This window comes from Lycorma delicatula, chromosome 13 (genome assembly GCF_047948215.1).
Source record: "Lycorma delicatula isolate Av1 chromosome 13, ASM4794821v1, whole genome shotgun sequence".
Taxonomy (NCBI): Eukaryota; Metazoa; Arthropoda; class Insecta; order Hemiptera; family Fulgoridae; genus Lycorma; species Lycorma delicatula.
The window spans coordinates 28,856,236-28,879,741 of NC_134467.1; the positions used below are offsets into that span (position 1 = coordinate 28,856,236).

General features: G+C 34.1%; 1 protein-coding gene across 5 annotated transcripts in view; it reads right to left on the bottom strand.

Moving 5' to 3' along the window:
- LOC142333582 (metabotropic glutamate receptor-like) overlaps nucleotides 1-23,506 on the bottom strand; it is an 876,009-nt gene that overhangs the window by 163,959 nt on the left and 688,544 nt on the right. For all 5 annotated transcript variants that reach the window (XR_012758640.1, XM_075380890.1, XM_075380889.1 and 2 more), the window contains exon 4: nucleotides 8,393-8,537. Coding sequence is in view for 4 of the 5 variants with exons in the window: in XM_075380890.1 (XP_075237005.1) it covers nucleotides 8,393-8,537 (145 nt within the window). In the remaining variant the exon portion in view is untranslated. The remainder of the gene's footprint in view (nucleotides 1-8,392; nucleotides 8,538-23,506) is intronic.

Sequence of the window (23,506 nt, forward strand, 5' to 3'; positions counted from 1 at the left end):
CAGATCAGGCCTACCGGTGGCTCTTTTGGAATTTTTTATTCTCTATTATGTCCTCTATGGAACCACATCATACCTACAAGTCGTGATGTGACCCCCGGATCTTTCATAATACTCTCTTGTCCCTACAGCACACCCCAAGAAGTCCTCAGCGGATAATTGAAACCAGCACACCTAAGCATGCTGGCTCTCACCGCTGAGGCTGTCCACCCAACCTAACATACTAGAAACCCGTACTTCTTTCATCTTCATTCTTCTGTTTTAGTACTGTCTTTACATAATCAGCGACCTTCCTCCAGTTCTCCTTACTGCTGAGCATGAAATCCATGGTTTCCTTCGGCGTTTTTCCATGAATACTCGCGTCGTGTCTTAGTCTTATCCATTTATTACATACTAAAAACGTATGCTCAGAATCATGGTCCTGTTCGCAGTACATGCACGTGGGTTCGTTCCTTCTTCCCACCTTATGGAGATAACCATTGAAACACCCATGTCCCGTCAGGAACTGGGTGATCCAATAGTCAGTTTCTCCATGCCGCCTGTTTATCCATCCTGTTAATTCTGGAATTAAGGTTCTTGTCTATGCAGCCACTCCAGCCTCCGCCCATCTCTCCTGCCAGATTCTATGTATGTTTTCCCTGACTTCATTTTCTGCTCTCCCTAAGAACCTGTCAGTTCTATATCTGGCGATAAGGTCAATCGGTAACATTCCCGAGAGCACACAGAGGGCCTCGTAAGAAACAGTTCTATAGGCAGATACTACTCCCAGTAGTATCCCCCTGTGTGCTCTCTTCAACCTATCTCTATTTCTGCTAATAGTGAGAGCACAACTCCATGCCGGTACTGCATACATCATTGTTGACACTACGGTTGTCGCTAAAACTCTTCTTTTTGATGCCCGAGGAACGCTCTGCTTTGACAAAATTATATTTAGGTATTTAGTCAGTTTCTCCGCACTCTGACAGACACTTAGTATCTGCTCAGTAAATCTGCAGTTTTTCTGTAAGATGATTCCAAGATATTTTAATACTGTTACTTCCTCAATATTATAGTCTCCAATTCGTATATCTACTGGCTGCAATACACGTTTTTCAGTGAATTTAATGTATTTACATTTTTCAATCGAAAGCTGCAATCCCCTATCAATGAGCCATCTGCCGACTGTCTCTAATGCAGCGTTTGCCTTGTTTTTAATTTCATCGATCGTTCTGGCCTGCACAAGGATTGCCAGATCATCTGCGTATGCTATAATTTGTACACCCTCAAGAAATTTTAGCCGAAGCACACCATCAAAGGCAATGACCCATAAAAGTGGTCCAAGGACTGAGCCCTGCGGTACTCCGGCGCTCATACTAAAAGATATCTCTTGCTCTTGCACCTTGACTTTACAGCTGCGACTTTTGAGGTATTCCTCTACTTGCCTTCTCAAGTACGGGCTAATTCCCTTTTCAACCATGGCCGCATTAATATGTTTCCATGGAATCGACCCGAAAGCTTTCTTCACGTCTAAAGAGACAAGCAAAGGAATGTTTCTTGTCCGCCAAGTACCTCTTCTAGTTTCGTTAGCCCAACTAATCACCTTACTAATTGCCTGAACTGTTGATCTGCCTTTCCTAAAACTAAACTGATTAGCACTTATTTTCGCACCATCTTCCACCTGCTGCACTATGCGGCCAGCCAACATTTTTTCAACCACTTTTCCCATCGCGTTGAGGAGGCTCAACGGTCTATATGTCAATTGTCCTGTATCATTTGTGCCTTTAGACAAAAACACAACTTTTGCCTCCTTCCTTCTTTGGTGGTTGGGTTTCAATTAACCATACATCTCAGAAATGGTGGACCTGAAACTGTTCAAGACTACACTCATACATCTCATCCTCTGAAGCAATACCTAACGGTGGTCCCCCACGTAAAAAAATAGAAAATAAGCCTCTATATATAGCCGGCCTCCGTGGCACGAATGTTAGCGTCTCGTATTTTTTTCCGGAGGTCCCGGGTTCGAACCCGGTTAGGCGTGGCATTTTCACTCGTTACAAAGTTTCATCTCATCCACTGAAGCAGTATCTTACGATAGTCTTGGCTAAAAGAAAAAAAAAAGAAATTGTTTATATAATTATGTATGAGTACGTATATGCCTGTTAACCGACTTTTACTTTTTTTTACTAATTTTTAAAAATGTACATTTGTTCTCTGTATTTTTTTTTTTTTTTTTTTTTTAATTTTTGTAAGATTAATGTATCCTTCTCGGTATAATTATATTTGTTAGTGGGGATAATGGTCTTTTGTACAACTCTATATTATGTTTCTGGTTTTTATGTGTCATATGTCGTACTTTAAAAAAAAACAAAATAGATTTATCTTTTTAATTACATTTATCCCGTTATTCTTTGTTAAAAATTTACGTTTTACTGCAGTTTAGTAAATTGGTAACACGGAATTTAGTTATTTGTGACTTTCGTGTGGTAATGACCCATCTGGTTTTCCCCTTTTGAAAAAAAATGAATAAGAAAATAATTCTTTAAAGAAATTAAATTTGTTGTAAAAATATGGTAAATATGTAAAAATTTACTAATAAAAACTAGAAATACAAAATTTAATAACTTAATAAAATAAATTTAATAAATTTTAACGGATAAATACAAAATTTAATTTAAGTTTTAATTTTACTTTCCCGTCTCGTTACTGCTATCAAGACACCCATGAACTTTCTCTCTTAAGTATTGGAATGGCTAACCCACTGTGACCTGTGTTTGTGATAAGAAGGTGCAATGGACATAATATTGTTAAATTATTTTAAAAACTGCGATCTTTATAAATTCATTCGATTATATATATATATATAGACTTATATATAATAATATTTATATATATTGTTTTTTTCTGAAAGAAAGAAAGTATTGTAATCGGTCAAATTCGGGCATATACGGTTTACACCGGATCTTGACGTTTTGACACCTATGAAACCCCAAAAAACCAATGGAATTATTCCGGATGTTCGTATATACGTGTACATATTAGTTGTTGACCTCTAAATCACCTTATATTTTTGAGAACAACTGAACCGATTTTGACCAAACTTGGTCAGATTAATTCTATATATGGGGCATTAATTCTATTAAATGTTCAACTTAAAAGATCAAGGGTATGAGACTGTAGATCAAGATCACCCTCAGTATCTAAAGATTTCGCCTTAATTAAGGTCACATTTTTCTTACATACATTTGTTAACGAGCAAAAAATAACAATATTTGCAAAAAAAAACAACGGTACTTACGTATTAACGCCATCGCAGCTACAGCTTTATTTAAAAACAAAGTAGTCAATCGGATTTCAGTGGAAAATGGGCCGATATAGAGTTTAACATAGATTCAAAACAGTCTCTTTATTAAAATTAATAAATGGTTATTTATATTTATTTATTTTATAAATATAATTTAACCAAACTAAACCTACTCTCGCTTCGCTCGCAAACCTTGACTAATTAACACCGTAATCTTTTGAGTATTTATTTAATAAATTCAGTAATTATTGCAATTATTTATTATTTAAATAATCAAAACACTCCTGTTAATTAACACTCCGATTGACTACTTTGTTTTTAAATAAAGATATAGCTGCGGTGGCATTAATACGTAAGTACCAAAAAAATTTTACAAAATACCCCCACCCCAAAAAAATGCTTTAAACTATTGCTATGTTGTAGTGACGTCACACGTGAGCAGTAGAATTATATGAACGAATAATATTTAAAGTGTAAAAAAATAACTCGGTCTGGCTGGGTTTTCGAACACGATCGTCCGGTTGACTTGGTACCCGGTGCGTTAAGCCTCACGACAACACCAGTCTGCCGAACGTATAAACGAAATTTGTTCTATGTAAGTTGTGAAATTACATTAGTTTAGTTAGTGTCGACCGTCGCCGCTAGTATCGCCACATCCATGGGAATTATATACTGTATGCGCGCAAACTTTATTTAGAATTATTGAATAAATTAAACGAAAAAAGTATTATATTTAAATAAAATGATTTTTAGATTAAGTTCTGGGGTTTAAGCAGTGCAGCAGATATAAACCAAAGTTATTAGATTATTTTTTAATTACATTTACAAAAAAATCCCTTTCGGCAGCCCGGAAGGCGGAGGTAGATTTCACCGGTGCTAAGTGGGGATAAAAAAGATTTCCACCTTAAACTCAAGAAAAACTTCATATTTATTCAATAAGACAATGGTTGCATGTGAAAAAAGTTTCATGTGTTTAGCATACGACAAGCCCCATCTTCTTACAATTCCAGCAATTATTTTGGTCATCCCTTGTCATAAGGATTGGTCGTATCCAAAATTGTTTTAGACAAAAGTTTTAGTTAATGTTTAGAGGACTAACGATCACTTTAAACCGATTCGATACTGTGCCTATTAAAGGAAGTATAATTTTATTTTGTATTCGAAACCCAATTTTTTTCAATGGCCTGGGCCATTGGTTGGTGATATCAAAAACCTTTACTTAGATAAGTATTAGGCCCTTATCGAAAGAATAGTAGGAATTTTAAAAGAATTCGATATTTTACTTGACAAAACATTTATACTGATATTTTGTTTTTTCGAAATGGTCCGATTGTACCCGTTAACGAACTCGACCAAAATTTTGGGTAGTTATATTTTATGTATCAATTTGAAAGTGATTGGCGTAAAATTAAGGCAGTTATCGTGTCCACAAGAAAGTGAAATATATATACATGGTGATTCAGGAGGGTAGAGCAATACTTTGACAACTCATTCTAAAGGCTAAAAATAAGAAAAAAGTACATATAAACATAGGTCCGAAAACGCTTCGTTAGCGAGTTATACAGGATGAAAGATTTCGCCCGAGTTTCAGTTCCTCCGAGTAAATTAAGGATTTCTGAAATTTTGGGAAGGTCAATTCAATTGATTCTTAAGGTTTTTGAGCTGGGAAATCGAAAAAATAGGTTCCAGAACTGTATCTCTCTTACCAGGAGAAGACCAACTTGGTTTCAGAAAAAGTATAGGGACAAGAGAAGCAATTTTAGGCCTCAGATTAATAGTAGAAGGAAGATTAATGAAAAACAAACCAACATACTTGATATTTATAGAACTAAAAAAGGCATTCGATAACGTAGACTGGAATAAAATGTTCAGCATTTAAAAAAAATTAGGGTTCAAATACAGAGATAGAACGACAATTGCTAACATGTACAGGAACCAAACAGCAACAGTAATAATTGAAGAACATAAGAAAGAAGCATAATAAGAAAGGGAGTCCGACAAGGATGTTCCCTGTCTCCGTTACTTTTTAATCTTTACATAGAACTAGCAGTTAATGATGTTAAAGAACAATTTAGATCCGGAGTAACAGTACAAGGTGAAAAGATAAAGATGCTACGATTTGCTGATGATATAGTAATTCTAGCCGAGAGTAAAAAAGATTTAGAAGAAACAATGAACGGCATAGATGAAGTCCTACGCAAGAAATATCGCATGAAAATAAACAAGAACAAAACGAAAGTAATGAAATGTTGTAGAAATAACGAAGATGACCACTGAATGTGAAAGTAGGAAGAGAAAAGATTATGGAGGTGGAGGAATTTTGTTACTTGGGAAGTAGAATTACTAAAGAGAGACGAAGCAGGAGAGATATAAAATGCTGAATAGCACAGGCGAAACGAGCATTCAGTCAGAAATATAATTTGTTTACATCAAAAATTAATTTAAACGTCAGGAAAAGATTTTTGAAAGTATATATTTTAGCGTCGCTTTATATGGAAGTGAAACTTGGACGATCGGATTATCTGAGAAGAAAAGATTAGAAGCTTTTGAAATGCGGTTCTATAGGAGAATGTTAAAAATTAGGTGGGTGGGTAAAGTGACAAACGAAGAGGTGTTGCAGCAAATCGATGAAGAAAGAAGCATTTGGAAAAATATAGTTAAAAGAAGACTTATAGGCCACATATTAAGGCATCTCGGAATAGTCGCTTTAATATTGGAGGGACAGGTAGAAAGAAAAAAATTTGTAGCCAGGTAACGTTTGGAATATGTAAAAAAAAATTGTTAGGAATGTAGGATGTAGAGGGTATACTGAAATGAAACCACTAGAACTAGATAGGGAATCTTGGAGAGCTGCATCAAACCAGTCAAATGACTGAAGACAAAAAAAAAAATCTGTGCAAATCAACGTTTTCTACAATGAAAATGAAGATATCTAAATAGAGGAATAGACTGGAACATCGTACAAATTATTTGCGTGTTGGCCTGTCAACCATAAATTCTCTTGTTGATAAACTTAGTGGAACATACCGCAGCGCAGACTTCACATTAATTTTAGTGGTGAGTTTATAAAAAAAGGAATTGTAATATATATATTTTTTTAATCGGACCGTCGAGATAGGTCGGTATTCCAAGCAGTTATCTTTGTCTTTCTCTGACACCGCTACGTGGTATTAGTATACACCAGATGTGTAGATAAGAAACCGAAATTAGCTGATAGATAGCGCTAGCAATGTAGTTACCGTCAAACCGCATGTTTGGCGCCATTTTCTTTTTTTGACAGCTGACAAAGATTTTCAAATCAACACAACACAACTTTAATACAACAGCAAAGTTTTAATTAGCGTTGAACATGTCGAGTTTTATACCTACCAACTACGATTTGTGGACAGCATTGATTTTCTATTACCATTTAAAGAAAACTGCTGCAGAATCGCATCGAATGTTTGTCGAATCTTACGGTGAGCATGCTCTTGGTAAATCAATGTGCTTTGAGTGGTTTAAAAAAAAATTAAAAATTGCGGATTATGACGTGAGAAACGAAGAACGTGGAAGTTTGAAGACAGCGAATTGCAAGCATTGTTGGATGAGGATGACACTCAAACGCAACAACAACTCGCGAATCAATTAAATTTAATTCGAGAACCCGATTCCATACGTTTGAAAGCCATGGAAAAATCCAGAAGATGGAAAAATGGGTACCACATGAACTGAATGAAAGACGGCAAGAAAACCCAAAAACCACTTGCAAAATTCTGCTCGCCAGTTACAAAAGAAAGTGATTTCTCCATCGAATTGTGACAGGTGATGAAAAGTTAATATATTTGGAGAATTCTAAGCGTAAAAGATTATGGATATCTCCAGGCGAAACATTGATATCGATTTCAAGGCAAAATCGCTATGGAAAAAAGATAATGCTCTGTGTTTGGTTGGATCAAAAGGGTGCGATCTATTATGAGCTGGTAACATAGCGAAATCGTTAATACTGTTCGCTAGCGAAACACATGATCGATTTGAATCAAGCACTGCGTGAAAAATGACCAGAATATAAAAAAAGGCAACACAAAGTGATTTTGCTTCATGATAATGCACCATCACACATAGCAAAACCAGTCAAGGGAATAATTGAGACATTCAGTTGGGAAATACTTTTGCATGCGGCTAACTCACCAGACTTGGCTCCGTCCGACTACTATTTATTTGCTACGATGGGACACGCACTTGCTGAACAGTGCTTCACTTCTTATGAAAATGTACGAATATGGCTCGATGACTGGTTTGCCTCTCAAAGAGCGACAGTTTTTTGGCATGGCATTAATAAATTGTGAGAGAGATTGGAAAAATGTATAGCTAGCGATGGACAGTATTTCGAATAAAATATTTTTTATCATTTTCATACAAAAAACGTGAATTTTCTATATAAAAATTCCGGTTTCATATGTACACACCTTTCTTTCTTTCTTTTTCATGTTCAGCCTCCGGTAACTACCGTTTAGATAATTCTTCAGAGGATGAATGAGGATGATATGTATGAGTGTAAATGAAGTGTATTCTTGTACAGTCTTAGTTCTACCATTCCTGAGATGTGTGGTTAATTGAAACCCAACCACCAAAGAACACCGGTATCTAGTATTCAAATCCGTGTAAAAATAACTGGCTTTACTAGGACTTGAACGCTGTAACTCTCGACTTCCAAATCAGCTGATTTGGGAAGACGCGCTAATCAATAGACCAACCCGGTGGGTTCATATGTACACACCTAGTAGGAGAATGCACCCCTTGCGCTTTAACATTGGACTATGTAGACTGGATATCTTATACGTAGAATTGCATACTACATACTATTATAATAATTATTAATAAACAAAATATGTGTGTCGCGATATCGTGGGCTGTCAATGAAGTGTTTCATCGATAAAAAAAGACTGGGAACCAATGACGTAATCAGTTACTTAACCCCAATCTTTTTGAATGATTTCAATTTGATTTTTTTTAGTAAACAACCCCTTTGTCTTTAACTGATTATTTTTATAATAAACACTAAAAATAAAACTTAAAAATAATAATATCACTTCTAAAAATTAATATAAATAAAAAAAATATATATATATATTTTACCTCTGGCTCGAGGTTTAGTTTGTAATTTCAGCACGATATTATCATAAACTGTTTCTTCAGCAACACCGGAATCTTTGACAAGCTTTTCTTTAACTGCAATGCAGATATTATATTTACTTAACAGTACTTCCAACTCTTCAAATGCCTGAAAAAAAAAACAAAATAAAGATAAATTCAGTAATTAATAATAATTATTATTTTTATTATAAAAAAATGTTTAATTTTATACACGCGCGCGCGCACACAGAGAGAGAGAGAGAGAGAGAGTGAGAGAGAAAGAGAGAGAGAGTGTGAGTGAAAAGTATGGAAACCCCTCAACGACTTTAAAACCGTTCCAAATAGAATACTGTAACTTTCAGGATAAGGTATCGGTCAACTACTATACTTTTTGACGAGAAATAAAATTTCAACCCCTTCTAGGAGGGTGGCCCAGAGGTTGTAAATCAAGTATTTTAAGTAGGACCCTTTGTGTCGTACATCATTTTAAAGGTATCTTTAACATTAGATCTTTAACTTTAATTTTTTTATTAACTTTAATGAGGCTTATTAATAATATAAAAATCATTAATAATGAATATAAATGAAAAAAAAAAATATATATATATAAATAAAGTTGTATGATGTATGTACCCAAAATAGCGGCAAGATAAAATATGGATTTTGAAAATTACTAACTTTAGTAAGTTCAAAAGCAAAAAAATAATGAAATTGTAAACTGTGCGGAAAAAGTCTTAGGTATAATTTCTTCCGCTCAAAAAACAAAAATTTCTGTGATATAAATTATAACAAAACGATACTGCTATCAAAAAAAGGTAAGACACTACATTTCCATTATCCAAATCTGTTATAAATTTAGAATTTTCTTTAAAAAAAAAATACATGTTAAATATATGTAACTGACAATAGATATACCATAATACATAATAAACAATAAACAATGTTTAAGCGTTGCATGTAATAATAAAAAAAAAAAAAAATTGTTTTACAAAACTCTTACCAGGCCGATTTCATTTATATATAATACATATCACATATCACATTTACAGAAATAATACAATTCTTATGATTTAATAAGAATTGTTTGATTGATTCCTTGTTTAGTTAATGAAATCGGGCCGGTAAGAGTTTTCAAACAAATTTTTGGGTCGACAATTAAAAATAAAAGATTTATACTTTATTTTTAATCATTTAACAGAGGACTAATTTACGCCAAACAAAAAGTAATGTGGTAATTTTTTCGATAAGCGGGTATCACTTTTTTCTCAAAAAAATAATAATAAATACGCGCATTTTCACACACACACACACACACACACACACACACACACACACACACACACACACACACACACACAGAGAGAGAGAGAGAGAGAGAGAGAGAGAGAGAGAGAGAGAGAGAGAGAGAGAGAGAGAGAGAGAGAGAGAGAGAGAGAGAGAGAGAGAGAGAGAGAGAGAGAGAGAGAGAGAGAGAGAGAGAGAGTAAAAGAGAGAGAGAGAGAGATAGACAGAGAGAGAGAGAGAGAGAGAGAGAGAGAGAGAGAGAGAGAGAGAGAGTGAGCAGCAGTAGTAGCAGCAGCAGCTTTGACAATTAGATTTACGCCCGCTAACCGAGTAGCGAGTGTACGTTAAGTTTGATTAGATTAGATTGATTAGATTGGTGGATACCGGTGTTCTTTGGTGGTTGGGTTTCAATTAACCACACATCTCAGGAATGGTCGAACTGAGAATGTACAAGACTACACTTCATTTACACTCATTACATAATCATCATCATTCATCCTCTGAAGAATTATCTTAACGGTAGTTACCGTAGGCTAAACGGGAAAAGAGAGAGAGAGATTGATTAGATTGATTTCAGTTGCCAGCACGAGTGGCAGCGTCTCGGCCTTCCCTCCGGAGGCCCTGGGTTCGAATCCCGGTCAACGGTCAAGCATGGAATTTTTTCACACGCTAAAAAAATTTTCATTCATCTTATCTTCTGAAGTAATACCTAACCTATAAATTTTTATATAAAAATAACAAATTGGCGGACAGTAGGAGAACGAAGGAGAAATCGACATTTTTCCTAAGGATTTTTTATTTAGTTTTAGAAATATCTTAAAAACACAGCCAGCCCACCATTTTAGAAACAACTGTATATATAGGTGTCCTATGGGACACCTATAAACGCAACCCATCAATCACTCATCCATGAAATTTCAAAAGTCAAGCTTACTCCCCTACTCGTTACTGAATTGAACTCATCCAACATCCGAACATCGCGGCGACGCAGTAGAACACTACCGATAGTAACAACAATGCAATCATAACGTTCAGTGTATTGCTAGAGACAAGATGGTGTTTTCGCTAGACGAACGTGTTTTCATTGTCGAGTCGTACTTCAGTACGAAATCAGCGGTTGCAGTGCAAGATTTGTTTCGCCATAAGTACCCAGATAAACCGGCTCCTAACAAAACAGTATTAAGGTTAGTTGCAAAATTTTGAGAGACCGGTTCTGATAATAACAAGGAACACAAAAGATCTGCGTCGGTGTTGAATACAGATACAGTCGCTTAAATCAAAGACCGATTACTCGCCTCCCAAATAAATCGATCAGACGTTTGTCTGATGAAATTAATTTGTCTAAATCAACTATTTATCAGGCGACCAAACGATTACAATTACGACCTTATCGCATTCAAACGGTTCATCGACTTCTTGAGCCCGACAAAGAAAAACGGCTACAATATTGTCAACGGTTCCGTCGATTTCTGCGCGAGGGAATTAACGTTATGGATTCGTTATTTTTCACAGATGAAGCACGGTTTCATTTGGACGGCTACGTAAACAGCCAAAACAGTAGAATTTGGAGCGCTGAAAATTCCCACGTTTATCACGAAAAACAATTACACCCGCAGAAGTTGGGCGTGTGGTGCGCGATATAGCGGAAGAAAATAATCGGTCCTATTTTTTTTCGAGTACACTATTAATGCAGAACGATATCAGGATATTTTATTTCAGTTCATCGCACTCTTGGAAGAGGAAGACAAACACTGCCGGCTACAACATGACGGTGCGACATCGCACTAGGCAGGTTCAACTTCTGATTTCGTCGAGGAATTTTTCGGTAATCGTGTTATCGGTCGAGGCTTGTGGCCACCAAGATATCCAGATTTTTGACTGCGGCGGATTTTTTTCTAAAGGGTTACCTCAAAGAAAAAGCCTACAGCAACGAACCACGAAAAATTGAACAAGCTATATTAAGTATCCAACCACAAACTTTGAAAAAAGTTGCAAGAAACGCTGTAAAACGAATTGAAGCTTGTATTCAAGAAGATGTCGTCCACTTCCAACATTTACTCTAAATGTAAGGTAATGGATGGTAATAATAAAAATTACATTTACATTTACACATGCCTTTTTATTATTTCAATACCTACCAATATAAGGTTGGATTTCGTTTTATATGGGACATCCTGTATATATATGTGTGTGTGTGTGTGTAATTTTGAACTGACGGTGGTTTTGGGATCTGGGGGATGTGAAATGCGAAGTTATGTAGACATTTTCCGGAATCCGAGTAATGGTACCCATTGCAATAGATAGTTTTGAAATCTACCTGAAAGAAGAGTTGGGAAAATGAATTGTAGCAGTAAAGCTGAACTACTAGTTTAGTGATACAGGTATGGTTCGAGATGAAGAAGTGGAATCAATGCCAAAGAATTAATGAGATAATCAAAAACAACGGAAGATAAAACTATTAAATTTGAGTAAGTGTGACTATTAAATAGTTTTTTCTTTTAAAAATAAAATTTTTTGTTAAAAAAACTGTATTCAGATTAATTTGTTAGCCAAAAAATGTAGTTTTCAAAAGTTTAAATAACTGCCTTTACTAAGATTTGAACCTTAGAAATCTCGACTTCGAAATCAACTGATTTGCGATAACAAGTTCACGTGTTTTTATTATATGACTGTTCTTCTTTATTTTCTTTCAGCTTAATTTTTTTCTTTATCAGCCAAAATAAAATTATAAATTAAATACCCGTTTGTTGGAACAAAGAAAAATTTTATAGTGTAATGAAAGAAATATTGGAAAAAGGACAAAACAAGATAAAAAAAAAAAATTGTATTGCTCTCTATCGGAGCAAAAAAAAATCTCTAAAATGTGACGTAATTCTACATTAAGAATTATATTTTAACACAAAAATGAAGGATTAAAAAAAAAAACAATTTTCACAATAGAATAATGAAAAACATAGTAATACATTTTAAACTTGTTAACTGAAGGGTAAGTAATAATGACACTCAATTCATGCTGAAGAAGCTAAGTTATCAAAAACCCTTTACTTACTACGCAATTAAATTGTAACGTGCAGAGAGTAGTGGTTTTTTTATTTCTCTGTAGTACAGTTAATGAACAAAACCACTTTATGAAGTTAATGGTTTTTGTAGATAGAAAGGGTGATGAAACAAAGCTGTAATATATATTGTACAAAATCTATTGTAAAGATCTTAAAACCTTTTTATTTACGATTAATAAATCTGCTTTAACATAAAATATAACGTCATTTAAAAAATTTAATTGAAATTCTAATTTATTACCATATTATCTAGTATAATACTATTAGTATGCTAAACAAATAATCCCCAAAATTAAAATAAAAAAAATGATTAATTTATAATTTAAAATATTAAAATAAAAACAGCTGCAATAAAATTCCATTAGGTAATTAAAATTTAATTTATTAAGAACACCGATTATTAAATAAATTTTAAAAACGTTGCGCAGTTCTTCTCAAGAATATCGACTTTTCATTTCCAAAGTCCTCATTATTTCGCAGTTGGTAAAACAATAATTTGCAGAGTACAACGCCCTACATCTGTTCAGAAAATAACGAGAATTTTTAATTACCCTTTAAAGGAGATATTTAATGACGTTCGGTAGGCAGTAATGTGTTCGGCGTAACGTCCTCTGTGACTTCATGTTCGTGGATTTTTAATATCTCTTATACAGGATGTCCCATATAAAACGCAACCCAACCATATATTGGTAGGTATTGAAATAATAAAAAGGCATGTGTAAATGTAAATGTAATTTTTATTATTACCATCCATTACCTTACATTTAGAGTAAATGTTGGAAGTGGCCGCCATCTTCTTGAATACAAGCTTCAATTCTTTTTACAGCGTTTCTTGCAACCTTTTTTCAAAGTTTGTGCCTGGATATTTGATACAGCTTGTTCAATATTGACATTCAATCGTTCAAGTGTTCGTGGTTTGTTGCTGTAGTCTTTTTCTTTGAGGTAACCCCGTAGAAAAAAATCCGCCGAAGTCAGATCTGGAGATCTTGGTAGCCACAAGCCTCGACCGATAACACGATTACCGAAGAATTCCTCGACGAACTCAGAAGTTGAACCTGCCTAGTGCGATGTCGCACCGTCATGTTGTAGACGGGAGTGTCTGTCTTCCTCTTCCAAGAGTGCGATGAAATAAAATAAAATATCCTGATATCGTTCTGCATTAATGGTGTACTCGAAAAAAATAGGACCGATTATTTTCTTCCGCTATATCGCGCACCATACACCCGACTTCTGCGGGTGTAATTGTTTTTCGTGATAAACGTGAGAATTTTCAGCACTCCAAATTCTACTGTTTTGGCTGCTTACGTAGCCATCCAAATGAAACCGTGCTTCATCTGTGAGAAATAACGAATCCATAACGTTAATTCCCTCGCGCAGAAATCGACGGAACCGTTGACAATATTGTAGACGTTTTTCTTTGTCGGGCTCAAGAAGTCGATGAACCGTTTGAATGCGATAAGGTCGTAATTATAATCGTTTGGTCGCCCGATGAACAATCGATTTAGACAAATTAATTTCAGCAGACAAACGTCTGATCGATTTATTTGGCGAGGCGAGTAATCGGACTTTGATTTCAGTGACTATATGTATTCAACACTGACGCAGATCTTTTGTGTTCCTTGTTATTAACAGAACCGGTCTCTCTAAATTTTGCGACTAACCTTAATACTGATATTTTGTTAGGAGCCGGTTTATCTGGGTACTTATGGCGAAACAAATCTTGCACTGCAACCGCTGATTTCGTACTGAAGTACGACTCGACAATGAAAACACGTTCATCTAGCGAAAACACCATCTTGTCTGTAGCAATACACTGAACGTTATGATTGCATTGTTGTTAATATCGGTAGTGTTCTACTGCGTCGCCGCGATGTTAAGATGTTGGACGAGTTCATTTCAGTAACGAGTAGGGGAGTAAACTTGACTTTTGAAATTTGATGGATGAGTGATTAATGGGTTGCGTTTTATATGGGACGCTGTAGTTTCCGTGTTATTTTAATATAACTTGTTTAAAAGTTCGAATTTTTGTGACTGAACTATTGTTACGATGTCGTAGCCATAAACCCAGTTTTCGTCTTCCGTTACGACCCTATGCATGGATGTTTCATCGTCATCGGCTTGTCCAAGAAGTTTCCAACTGGATATTCTTTCTGCTGTTCGGTCATCAAAAGAGGAACAAACTATGCTGCTACTCGATGCATGTTCAAATTTTAGTGAACATGTTATGGCATGATTCGTTTGAGTTGGTAACCTTTTCCACAAGTTCTCTGACTGTAAATCGGCGATTTGCACGCATCAGATCGTTGATTTTTTTAACGCGGATGTCATCAGTTGAAGTTGAAGACCATCCTGATCGTGGGTCATTTTCATAGTGGGACTGACGACCACTTTTAAATCATGAAAATTATTCTTAAAATTTCGTACACCTTAGAGATCATCATCTCCGTAAGTTTGTTTAAAAAGATTAAACGTTTCTGTGAATTTTCTCCAGTCTTACGCAAAATTTTACGTTGTATCGTTGCTCTCGAAAGTCGTATATTAATGAAAGATAGTTAAACAATTATTAAACATTATAATATAATATTAAATATAATTAAATTTATTTTTTCTTTCTTTTTGTCTTCAGTCATTTGACTGGTTTGCTGCAGCTCTCCAAGATCCCTATCTAGTGCTAGTCGTTTCATTAAATAAATAAATATTGATTAATGAAAAATGTTCGATTAATTTTCTGAACAGATCTCGTATATTCGATTAACCAGTACCACACACAAGCATCAAGTTTCAACTCGCTCACCACTGTAACTTACTGCGTACGCGCAAATTGTTTCTTTTTCCTGTTTAGCCTCCGGTAACTACCGTTTAGATAATACTTCAGAGGATGATATGTATGAGTGTAAATGAAGTGTAGTCTTGTACAGTCTCAGTTGGACCATTCCTGAGATGTGTGGTTAATTGAAACCCAACCACCAAAGAACACCGGTATCCACGATCTAGTATTAATATCCGTGTAAAAATAACAACTGACTTTAATAGGACCTGAACGCTAGAACTCTCGACTTCCAAATCAGCTTTTTTGATAAATCTAAGGTGAAACCCCAGATTTCTCATTTCATTATCCCACATAGAATGATTGTTTTTTGAAGCAAGTTATTAATAAATAATGATAAGACTGTTGATTATTTACGTAGAAATAATAATTATTACGCACTTTAAAACAAAATATTAAAAATTACAACTTGTGTAGTTATCCGTAAACAGATTTTTAATGAAAACAAAATATCTTTGGATCCAATTAGATTTCAGAAATATAACAAGAAAATTCATTTTCTGACATTTTGACGTATATAACAACGATATGTCGATTTCTTATCATAAAAATTGACGTTTCGTAAAAGGAAGAATGAAAAATGAGAAACAGATACATAAAACTGTCTGTCTTATTATTCAATAATAATTTCAAACCAAATATGAAAACGTTTCCAATTAAAATTATAATTTTTAATAAAAATTTATAATTTAATCTAATAATTACATGAAAATAATATTATATTATAGATATTTAAAGAAAAACTATTTCTAAATAATTTGCCTATCTCCGTGGCAGAGTAGTAACGTCTCGGATTTTCATACATGGGTCCCAGGTTCGAATCCCAGTCACACATGGCATTTTTTTATAAGCTACAAATACGTATGGCTGCTGACTACCAGCCAATTAAGGCTTTCAAGCTCTTTAATATGGTGGACAGGTACTTGTTGGCATTCAGCGCTTAAGCGTGGCAGCGAATTGCTGTCTAGAGGAGTAAATTTTAATTTACGGATGTCATATATATTTTTAGTAGTTGACGGGGTGTGTCTACCATTTTAGGAAATATATGATAAGTGAGTGGTTGGGACACGTAAGTCGGTGGTATATGGCAACGCGTTTACTGTTAGGTAAGCTCTAACTGCTATTTAGGACACTGGTCGCTAAACTGTTTCGAGGCTCATTAGCCGTTGGTGGCACAGACATTAGGTCTTATGCTTTAGGGCGACCTTATAGCGTGGTGGCGGGAGAAATGCCAACCAAACCAATACGTTACAAAGTTCCATTTCCATGTTCCCACCACGTAAAAGCTTCTGTAGTGATCAAGCATAAAAACTGTCGAAAAAGTAGAATATAATTTTTCATGTATATCATAAAAGTGAAAAGAATACGGACTGTTTGGAAAAAAAACACCTACAAAGTATTTCATTTCAATTAATTGGTAAGGATATCAACAAAAAGAAATTGGAATAATCTTCTATTAATCGACAATCTCTATAATAGAGAGAGATAGCATCTCTTTTTTTTTTGTCTTCAGTCATTTGACTGGTTTGATGCAGCTCTCCAAGATTCCCTATCTAGTGCTAGTCGTTTCATTTCAGTATACCCTCTACATCCTACATCCCTAACAATTTGTTTTACATATTCCAAACGTGGCCTGCCTACACAATTTTTCCCTTCTACCTGTCCTTCCAAAATTAAAGCGACTATTCCAGGATGCCTTAGTATGTGGCCTATAAGTCTGTCTCTTCTTTTAACTATATTTTTCCAAATGCTTCTTTCTTCATCTATTTGCCGCAATACCTCCTCATTTGTCACTTTATCCACCCATCTGATTTTTAACATTCTCCTATAGCACCACATTTCAAAAGCTTCTAACCTTTTCTTCTCAGATACTCCGATTGTCCAAGTTTCACTTCCATATAAAGCGACACTCCAAACATACACTTTCAAAAATCTTTTCCTGAAATTTAAATTAATTTTTGATGTAAACAACTTATATTTCTTACTGAAGGCTCGTTTAGCTTGTGCTATTCGGCATTTTATATCGCTCCTGCTTCGTCCATCTTTAGTAATTCTACTTCCCAAATAACAAAATTCTTCTACCTCCATAATCTTTTCTCCTCCTATTTTCACATTCAGCGGTCCATCTTTGTTATTTCTACTACATTTCATTACTTTTGTTTTGTTCTTGTTTATTTTCATGCGATAGTTTTTGCGTAGGACTTCATCTATGCCGTTCATTGTTTCTTCTAAATCCTTTTTATTCTCGGCTAGAATTACTATATCATCAGCAAATCGTAGCATCTTTATCTTTTCACCTTGTACTGTTACTCCGAATCTAAATTGTTCTTTAACATCATTAACTGTTAGTTCCATGTAAAGATTAAAAAGTAACGGAGATAGAGAACATCCTTGTCGGACTCCCTTTCTTATTATGGCTTCTTTCTTATGTTCTTCAATTGCTACTGTTGCTGTTTGGTTCCTGTACATGTTAGCAATTGTTCTTCTATCTCTGTATTTGAACCCTAATTTTTTTAAAATGCTGAACATTTTATTCCAGTCTACGTTATCGAATGCCTTTTCTACGTCTATAAACGCCACGTATGTTGGTTTGTTTTTCTTTGCTTGTCTTTATACTTTTGAAATTGCTTCCCTTGTCCCTATACTTTTCCTGAAACCAAATTCCTAACACTTCCTCCACTCTCCTCTCAATTCTTCTGTATAGAATTCTAGTTAAGATTTTTGCTGCATGACTAGTTAAACTAATTGTTCTGTATTCTTCACATTTATCTGCCCCTGATTTCTTTGGTATCATTACTATAACACTTTTTTTGAAGTCTGACGGAAATTCCCCTTTTTCATAAATATTACACACCAGTTTGTATAATCTATCAATCGCCTCCTCCCCTGCACTGCGCAGTAATTCTACAGGTATTCCGTCTATTCCAGGAGCCTTTCTGCCATTTAAATCTTTTAATGCTCTCTTAAATTCAGATCTCAGTATTGTTTCTCCCATTTCATCCTCCTCAACTTCCTCTATAACACCATTTTCTAATTCATTTCCTCCGTATAACTCTTCAATATATTCCACCCATCTATCGACTTTACCTTTCGTATTATATATAGGTGTACCATCTTTGTTTAACACATTATTAGATTTTAATTTATGTTCCCCAAAATTTTCCTTAACTTTCCTGTATGCTCCGTCTATTTTACCAATGTTCATTTCTCTTTCCACTTCTGAACACTTTTCTTTAATCCACTCTTCTTTCGCCAGTTTGCACTTCCTGTTTATAGCATTTCTTAATTGCCGATAGTTCCTTTTACTTTCTTCATCACTAGGATTCTTATATTTTCTACGTTCATCCATCAGCTGCAATATATCGTCTGAAACCCAAGGTTTTCTACCAGTTCTCTTTATTCCGCCTAAGTTTGCTAGCATCTCTATCATTCATTTATATAAATTCCCAGGTTCGTATCAAGATCAGATTTTTTATCGTACAGCTACTAAATTTCTATTTCATAAAATAATTGGTTAATTGGTGAATAACTTGCATAAACAAAAAATCGGCAGAAAGTTTGCAAAATCATTTCCTGGGAACTTATTATTTTTCTTTTTGCTTAAAATTCTTTCAATTGTAGAAACAGATTTGTCAAATTACATTTACATTATTTGAGTCGACAAATGTTTTTTTTAATAATTTTTTATGTCAGCGTACACACACGTATACGTACGTATGCACATATATACGAGCGATATTGAGTTTTACCAAAGAAGGGAAAATATTTTGATTGGTTAAAATTATCAAATGATCTGATAATTTTGCATGGTCGGACGAGTGAAGTAATGTAATGTCCCAAACTATAGAAGCTTGCCTTTTCCTGTAATTTAGTATTACTAAAATTTATTAAATTTTGATTGGTTAGAATAAATTATTTATTTGATTGGTTGATAGAATTTTACATTGCGATTGGACAGAATAATACCAATATTCTTATTGGTTAAACTGATCTGACAATTTTGTTGGACGGGTGGAGGTGATGTAACAACTTTATAATGTATAAGCTCGCTTTTTCTGCCATTAGTATAATTAAAATTTCGTGAATTTTTATTGGTTAGAACACATTATTAATCTGATTGGTGAAAGAATTTTATATTTCGATTAGATAAGATAAAATTAATATTTTAACTGGTTAAAAGTTAGTTGTTTTACATTATTTATAAGATGTCTTTACTTTTAGTATAGTTAATCGCGCTTTAATATTTTATTTTTTGCAGCATTATTCTTATTATAAAAAAGTGAAAGTAGAAAACAAGTTTTATACACACACACATATATATATATATATATATATATATATATATATATATATATATATGTATGAGACATTGTTACAAACGATGAATGAACAAATAACTAAATTCCCTAACGTTAGTTAGATAGTAAACCACTTACTAACGGTCTATGTAACTTTCTAAAGAGCATCAGCTTAAACTTTATTACAACTTTTACTACAATTGCTATTGTACAAAGAAAAACAAAACTTTAAAGTAAATAAGCTTGGCAAGACAACTTTAAAAAAAAAATAAATAAACAACAACAATAGAGTATAGAGTATAGGCAATCTAAGTTTTTGTTTGTATCCACACACCAAAGAACACAATTCAAAGTTACGAAAAAAATTAAATAAAAAAGAAACATACATAATTAAAAATAAATAGACCTAGAACTTTTTAAAACTTAAATTAGAATATCTTTATTATTAATGTATTAATTTATATCTTTTAACTTTCCCGACTTAATAGAAGTTTTAAATATTCGTGATTTTTTATTATTATTATTATTATTATTATTATTATTATTAATACTTAAAATTAAATTGCTTAATTTGTTTTAATTATTATTACTGCCGATTTCCATGACGGATTGGATCTGAATTTGTTGCGTTTACCACGTAGTAACCCTCAGTTTTCAAACATGAAGCTGTACCTATACTTTACCTGTACGAGGTCTGTTCAGAAAATAACCGAACATTTTTAATTACGCGACAATGGAGATATTTAGTGACGTGCGGTTGGCAGCATTGTGTTCCCTATAAATTCTTCTGTAACCGCATGCACATGGATGTTTAATGTCTCATTTACTTTTCGTGTTACTGTTATTTGAATGCAACGTGTTGAAGTGTTATTACAACGTAAAGTTTTGGGTGAAACTAGAGGAAAACTTTCAGAGATACGTTTCAACCTTTGAAAAAATCTTACTGTAATGACGCTCTGTGTCTTACGCAATGTTACGAATGGTTTTCACGATTTAAAAGTCCTCTTTAAATATGATCCTCGACGAGAAAGGCCTTCGACTTCAACTGATGACCCCTGCGTTCAGAAAATCAACGATCTGGTTCGTGCAAATCGCAGATTGACTATTAGCGAAGTTGCAGAAGAGGTTATCATCTCAACTGGATCATACCATGACATTTTAATTGAAAAATTGAACTTTTATCGTATTGCAGAAAATTTTGTTCCAGATTTGATGACCGAACAGCAGAAAGAACATCGAATGGACTTTTGTCGGCAATTTTTTGAACAAGCTATTGACGATGGAATATTCATGCTAAGGATCATTACGGGAGAAGAAAGCTGGATTTACGGTTACGATATTGAGACGAAAGTTCAGTCATCACAATGGATTGGTAATAGATCTCCACGCCCCAATCCGTAGGGGGAAGACACCCATCTTGTAACATTACCGGTTGCCACACTACCCCTTCCGTTCCAAGCCCTGAGGGGGCTATACCACATCAATCTCGATCCAGTGTCAAAGTGAAACTGTTTTTTCGATTATAATGAAATCGTGCATTTTGAATTCTAACCTCTAGATTACACAGTGAATCATGCGTACTATGAAGGAATTTTACAACGGTTACGTGAAAAAATTCGCAAAAAGAGACCAGAGTTGTGGCCAGACAATTCATGGTTTCTTTTCCATAAAACTGCACCTGCACAATCAGCTTTGTCAATTCTTCAGTTTTGTACCAAAAGTCAGATGATTTTCCTCTCTCAGTCTTCCTATTCGCCAGACCTGGCTCCTTGCAATTTTTTTCTTATTTCCGAAATTAAATTCAGTGATGAAAGGACGCCGTTTTGAGTCTATTGATGACATTAAAGCAAATTCGTCACGGACCTTAAGTGCTATTTTAAATGAAGCTATCTAGGATTGCTTTGCGAAGTGAAAACACCGCTAAGAAAAGTGGGTAAATAGGGGAGGAGACAAGGAGCAAGAATATTCAAGTTAATAATAAAGATTACAAAAAAAATTAAGTTCAGTTATTTTCTGAACAGATCTGGTACGTACATCTTAAGGAATTTTTCACGAATTTTATAATGTTTTTCTTTAGAGAGGGGGGCAAAGTAGATACATAACTATTATCAGGAATGTAAAAAAAAAATGTAGGGACATATTAATAAATTTAGTTAGGCTTATAAATTACAATAAAAAGAAAATTAATTATCGTCTTGTTCAACCAAAACTGTCTTTCTTTTAAAAATAGTATCAGATATAATTACAGGTAAATGTATTATGTCTAGCTTAGATATACAAGGAATACAAACACCTCCTTATGTTATTAAAAGATTTATTCCGTAAGAGCAAGTTTCGCTTAGTCACTTAGACTAATAATATATATCCTCTCTCTCTTTCTCTCTCTTTGTGTGTGTGTGTGTGTGTGTGTGCGAAAATGTTTCAATAGGACAAGAAGTTATCTCATCTTACTTTTGTTTGTATATATAGGCTCTTAACACGAGTTTAACTAGTTTAAACAGAATTAAATCAGCGGGGCGTTAATACATTTACATAGGTGGAAGAATTTTACCTCATCCCCAATTATCCAACATTCGCTTTGTCTTCAAGAGTACTTGCCATTATATTGAGTTTCAGTTACAAGTTAACTTGATATAAAGGATTAAAGTGTCCCGGGAGAATTCTGCTAAACTTCATAGACGTATTTTTCTCATTAAAGTAATGAAAAAAAGTTCATTTAGATACGGGTCCGAAAACACTTCGTTAGCGAGTTACGGGTAGTGAAATATTTTTCATCGATTTCTGCTTCCCCCCTGAAATAAAGCTCTACTAAAATTTTGGGAAAGAAAATTAAGGAGCAAATTTGGTGGTTTCTTATGGTTTTTGGCCTGAAATATTAAAAAAAATATTAAAAAACAACAATTCTTTATTAAAGAATTTGAGGATCGTATCTCACTTTTAGATGAAATAAGTTTAAATGAAGTGCAGCAAAAAATGTGTATATGTAATTTAATAGGCGTACAAGGAAGTCATGTGGTGTACACATCAGAGTTTTTATTCTGTTATTCTTTTGTTCTATCTTCCTTCAGTTTAAATATTTTTACATTTTTTTTGAAATTTACGTTATATAGACAACTATCAAGAAACAATCATATTTAAAAAAAAATTATAAATCCCAGATTTAAAATGAAAAAACGTTTTTTCAAAATATTATTTTTCTAATTTCAGTTTCTGTTGTTGGGATATTAGATTCCTAAAAAAAAATTCCTAAAAAAATTTGTTAAGTTTAACTATATGTTTTTTTCCTAATGTATACGTTGCCATCTGTTAAAATTCTTTTTTTCCTATTTAGCCTCCAGGAATTACCGTCAGGTATTACTTCAGAGGATGATATGTATGAGTGTAAGTGAAGTGTAATCTTGTACAGACTCAGGTCGAGCATTTCTGAGATGTGTGATTAATTGAATCCCAACTATCAAAGAACGTCGGTATCCATGAGTCTAGTATTCAAATCCGTATAAAAATAACTGCCTTTACTAGGACTTGAACGCTGGATCTGTCAACTTCCAAATCAGCTGATTGGTGAATACGCGTTCACCACTAGACCAACCCGGTAGGTTGCAATCTATATTAATCTAGTAAACAATACGTAACCCCCCCTCCACCGATC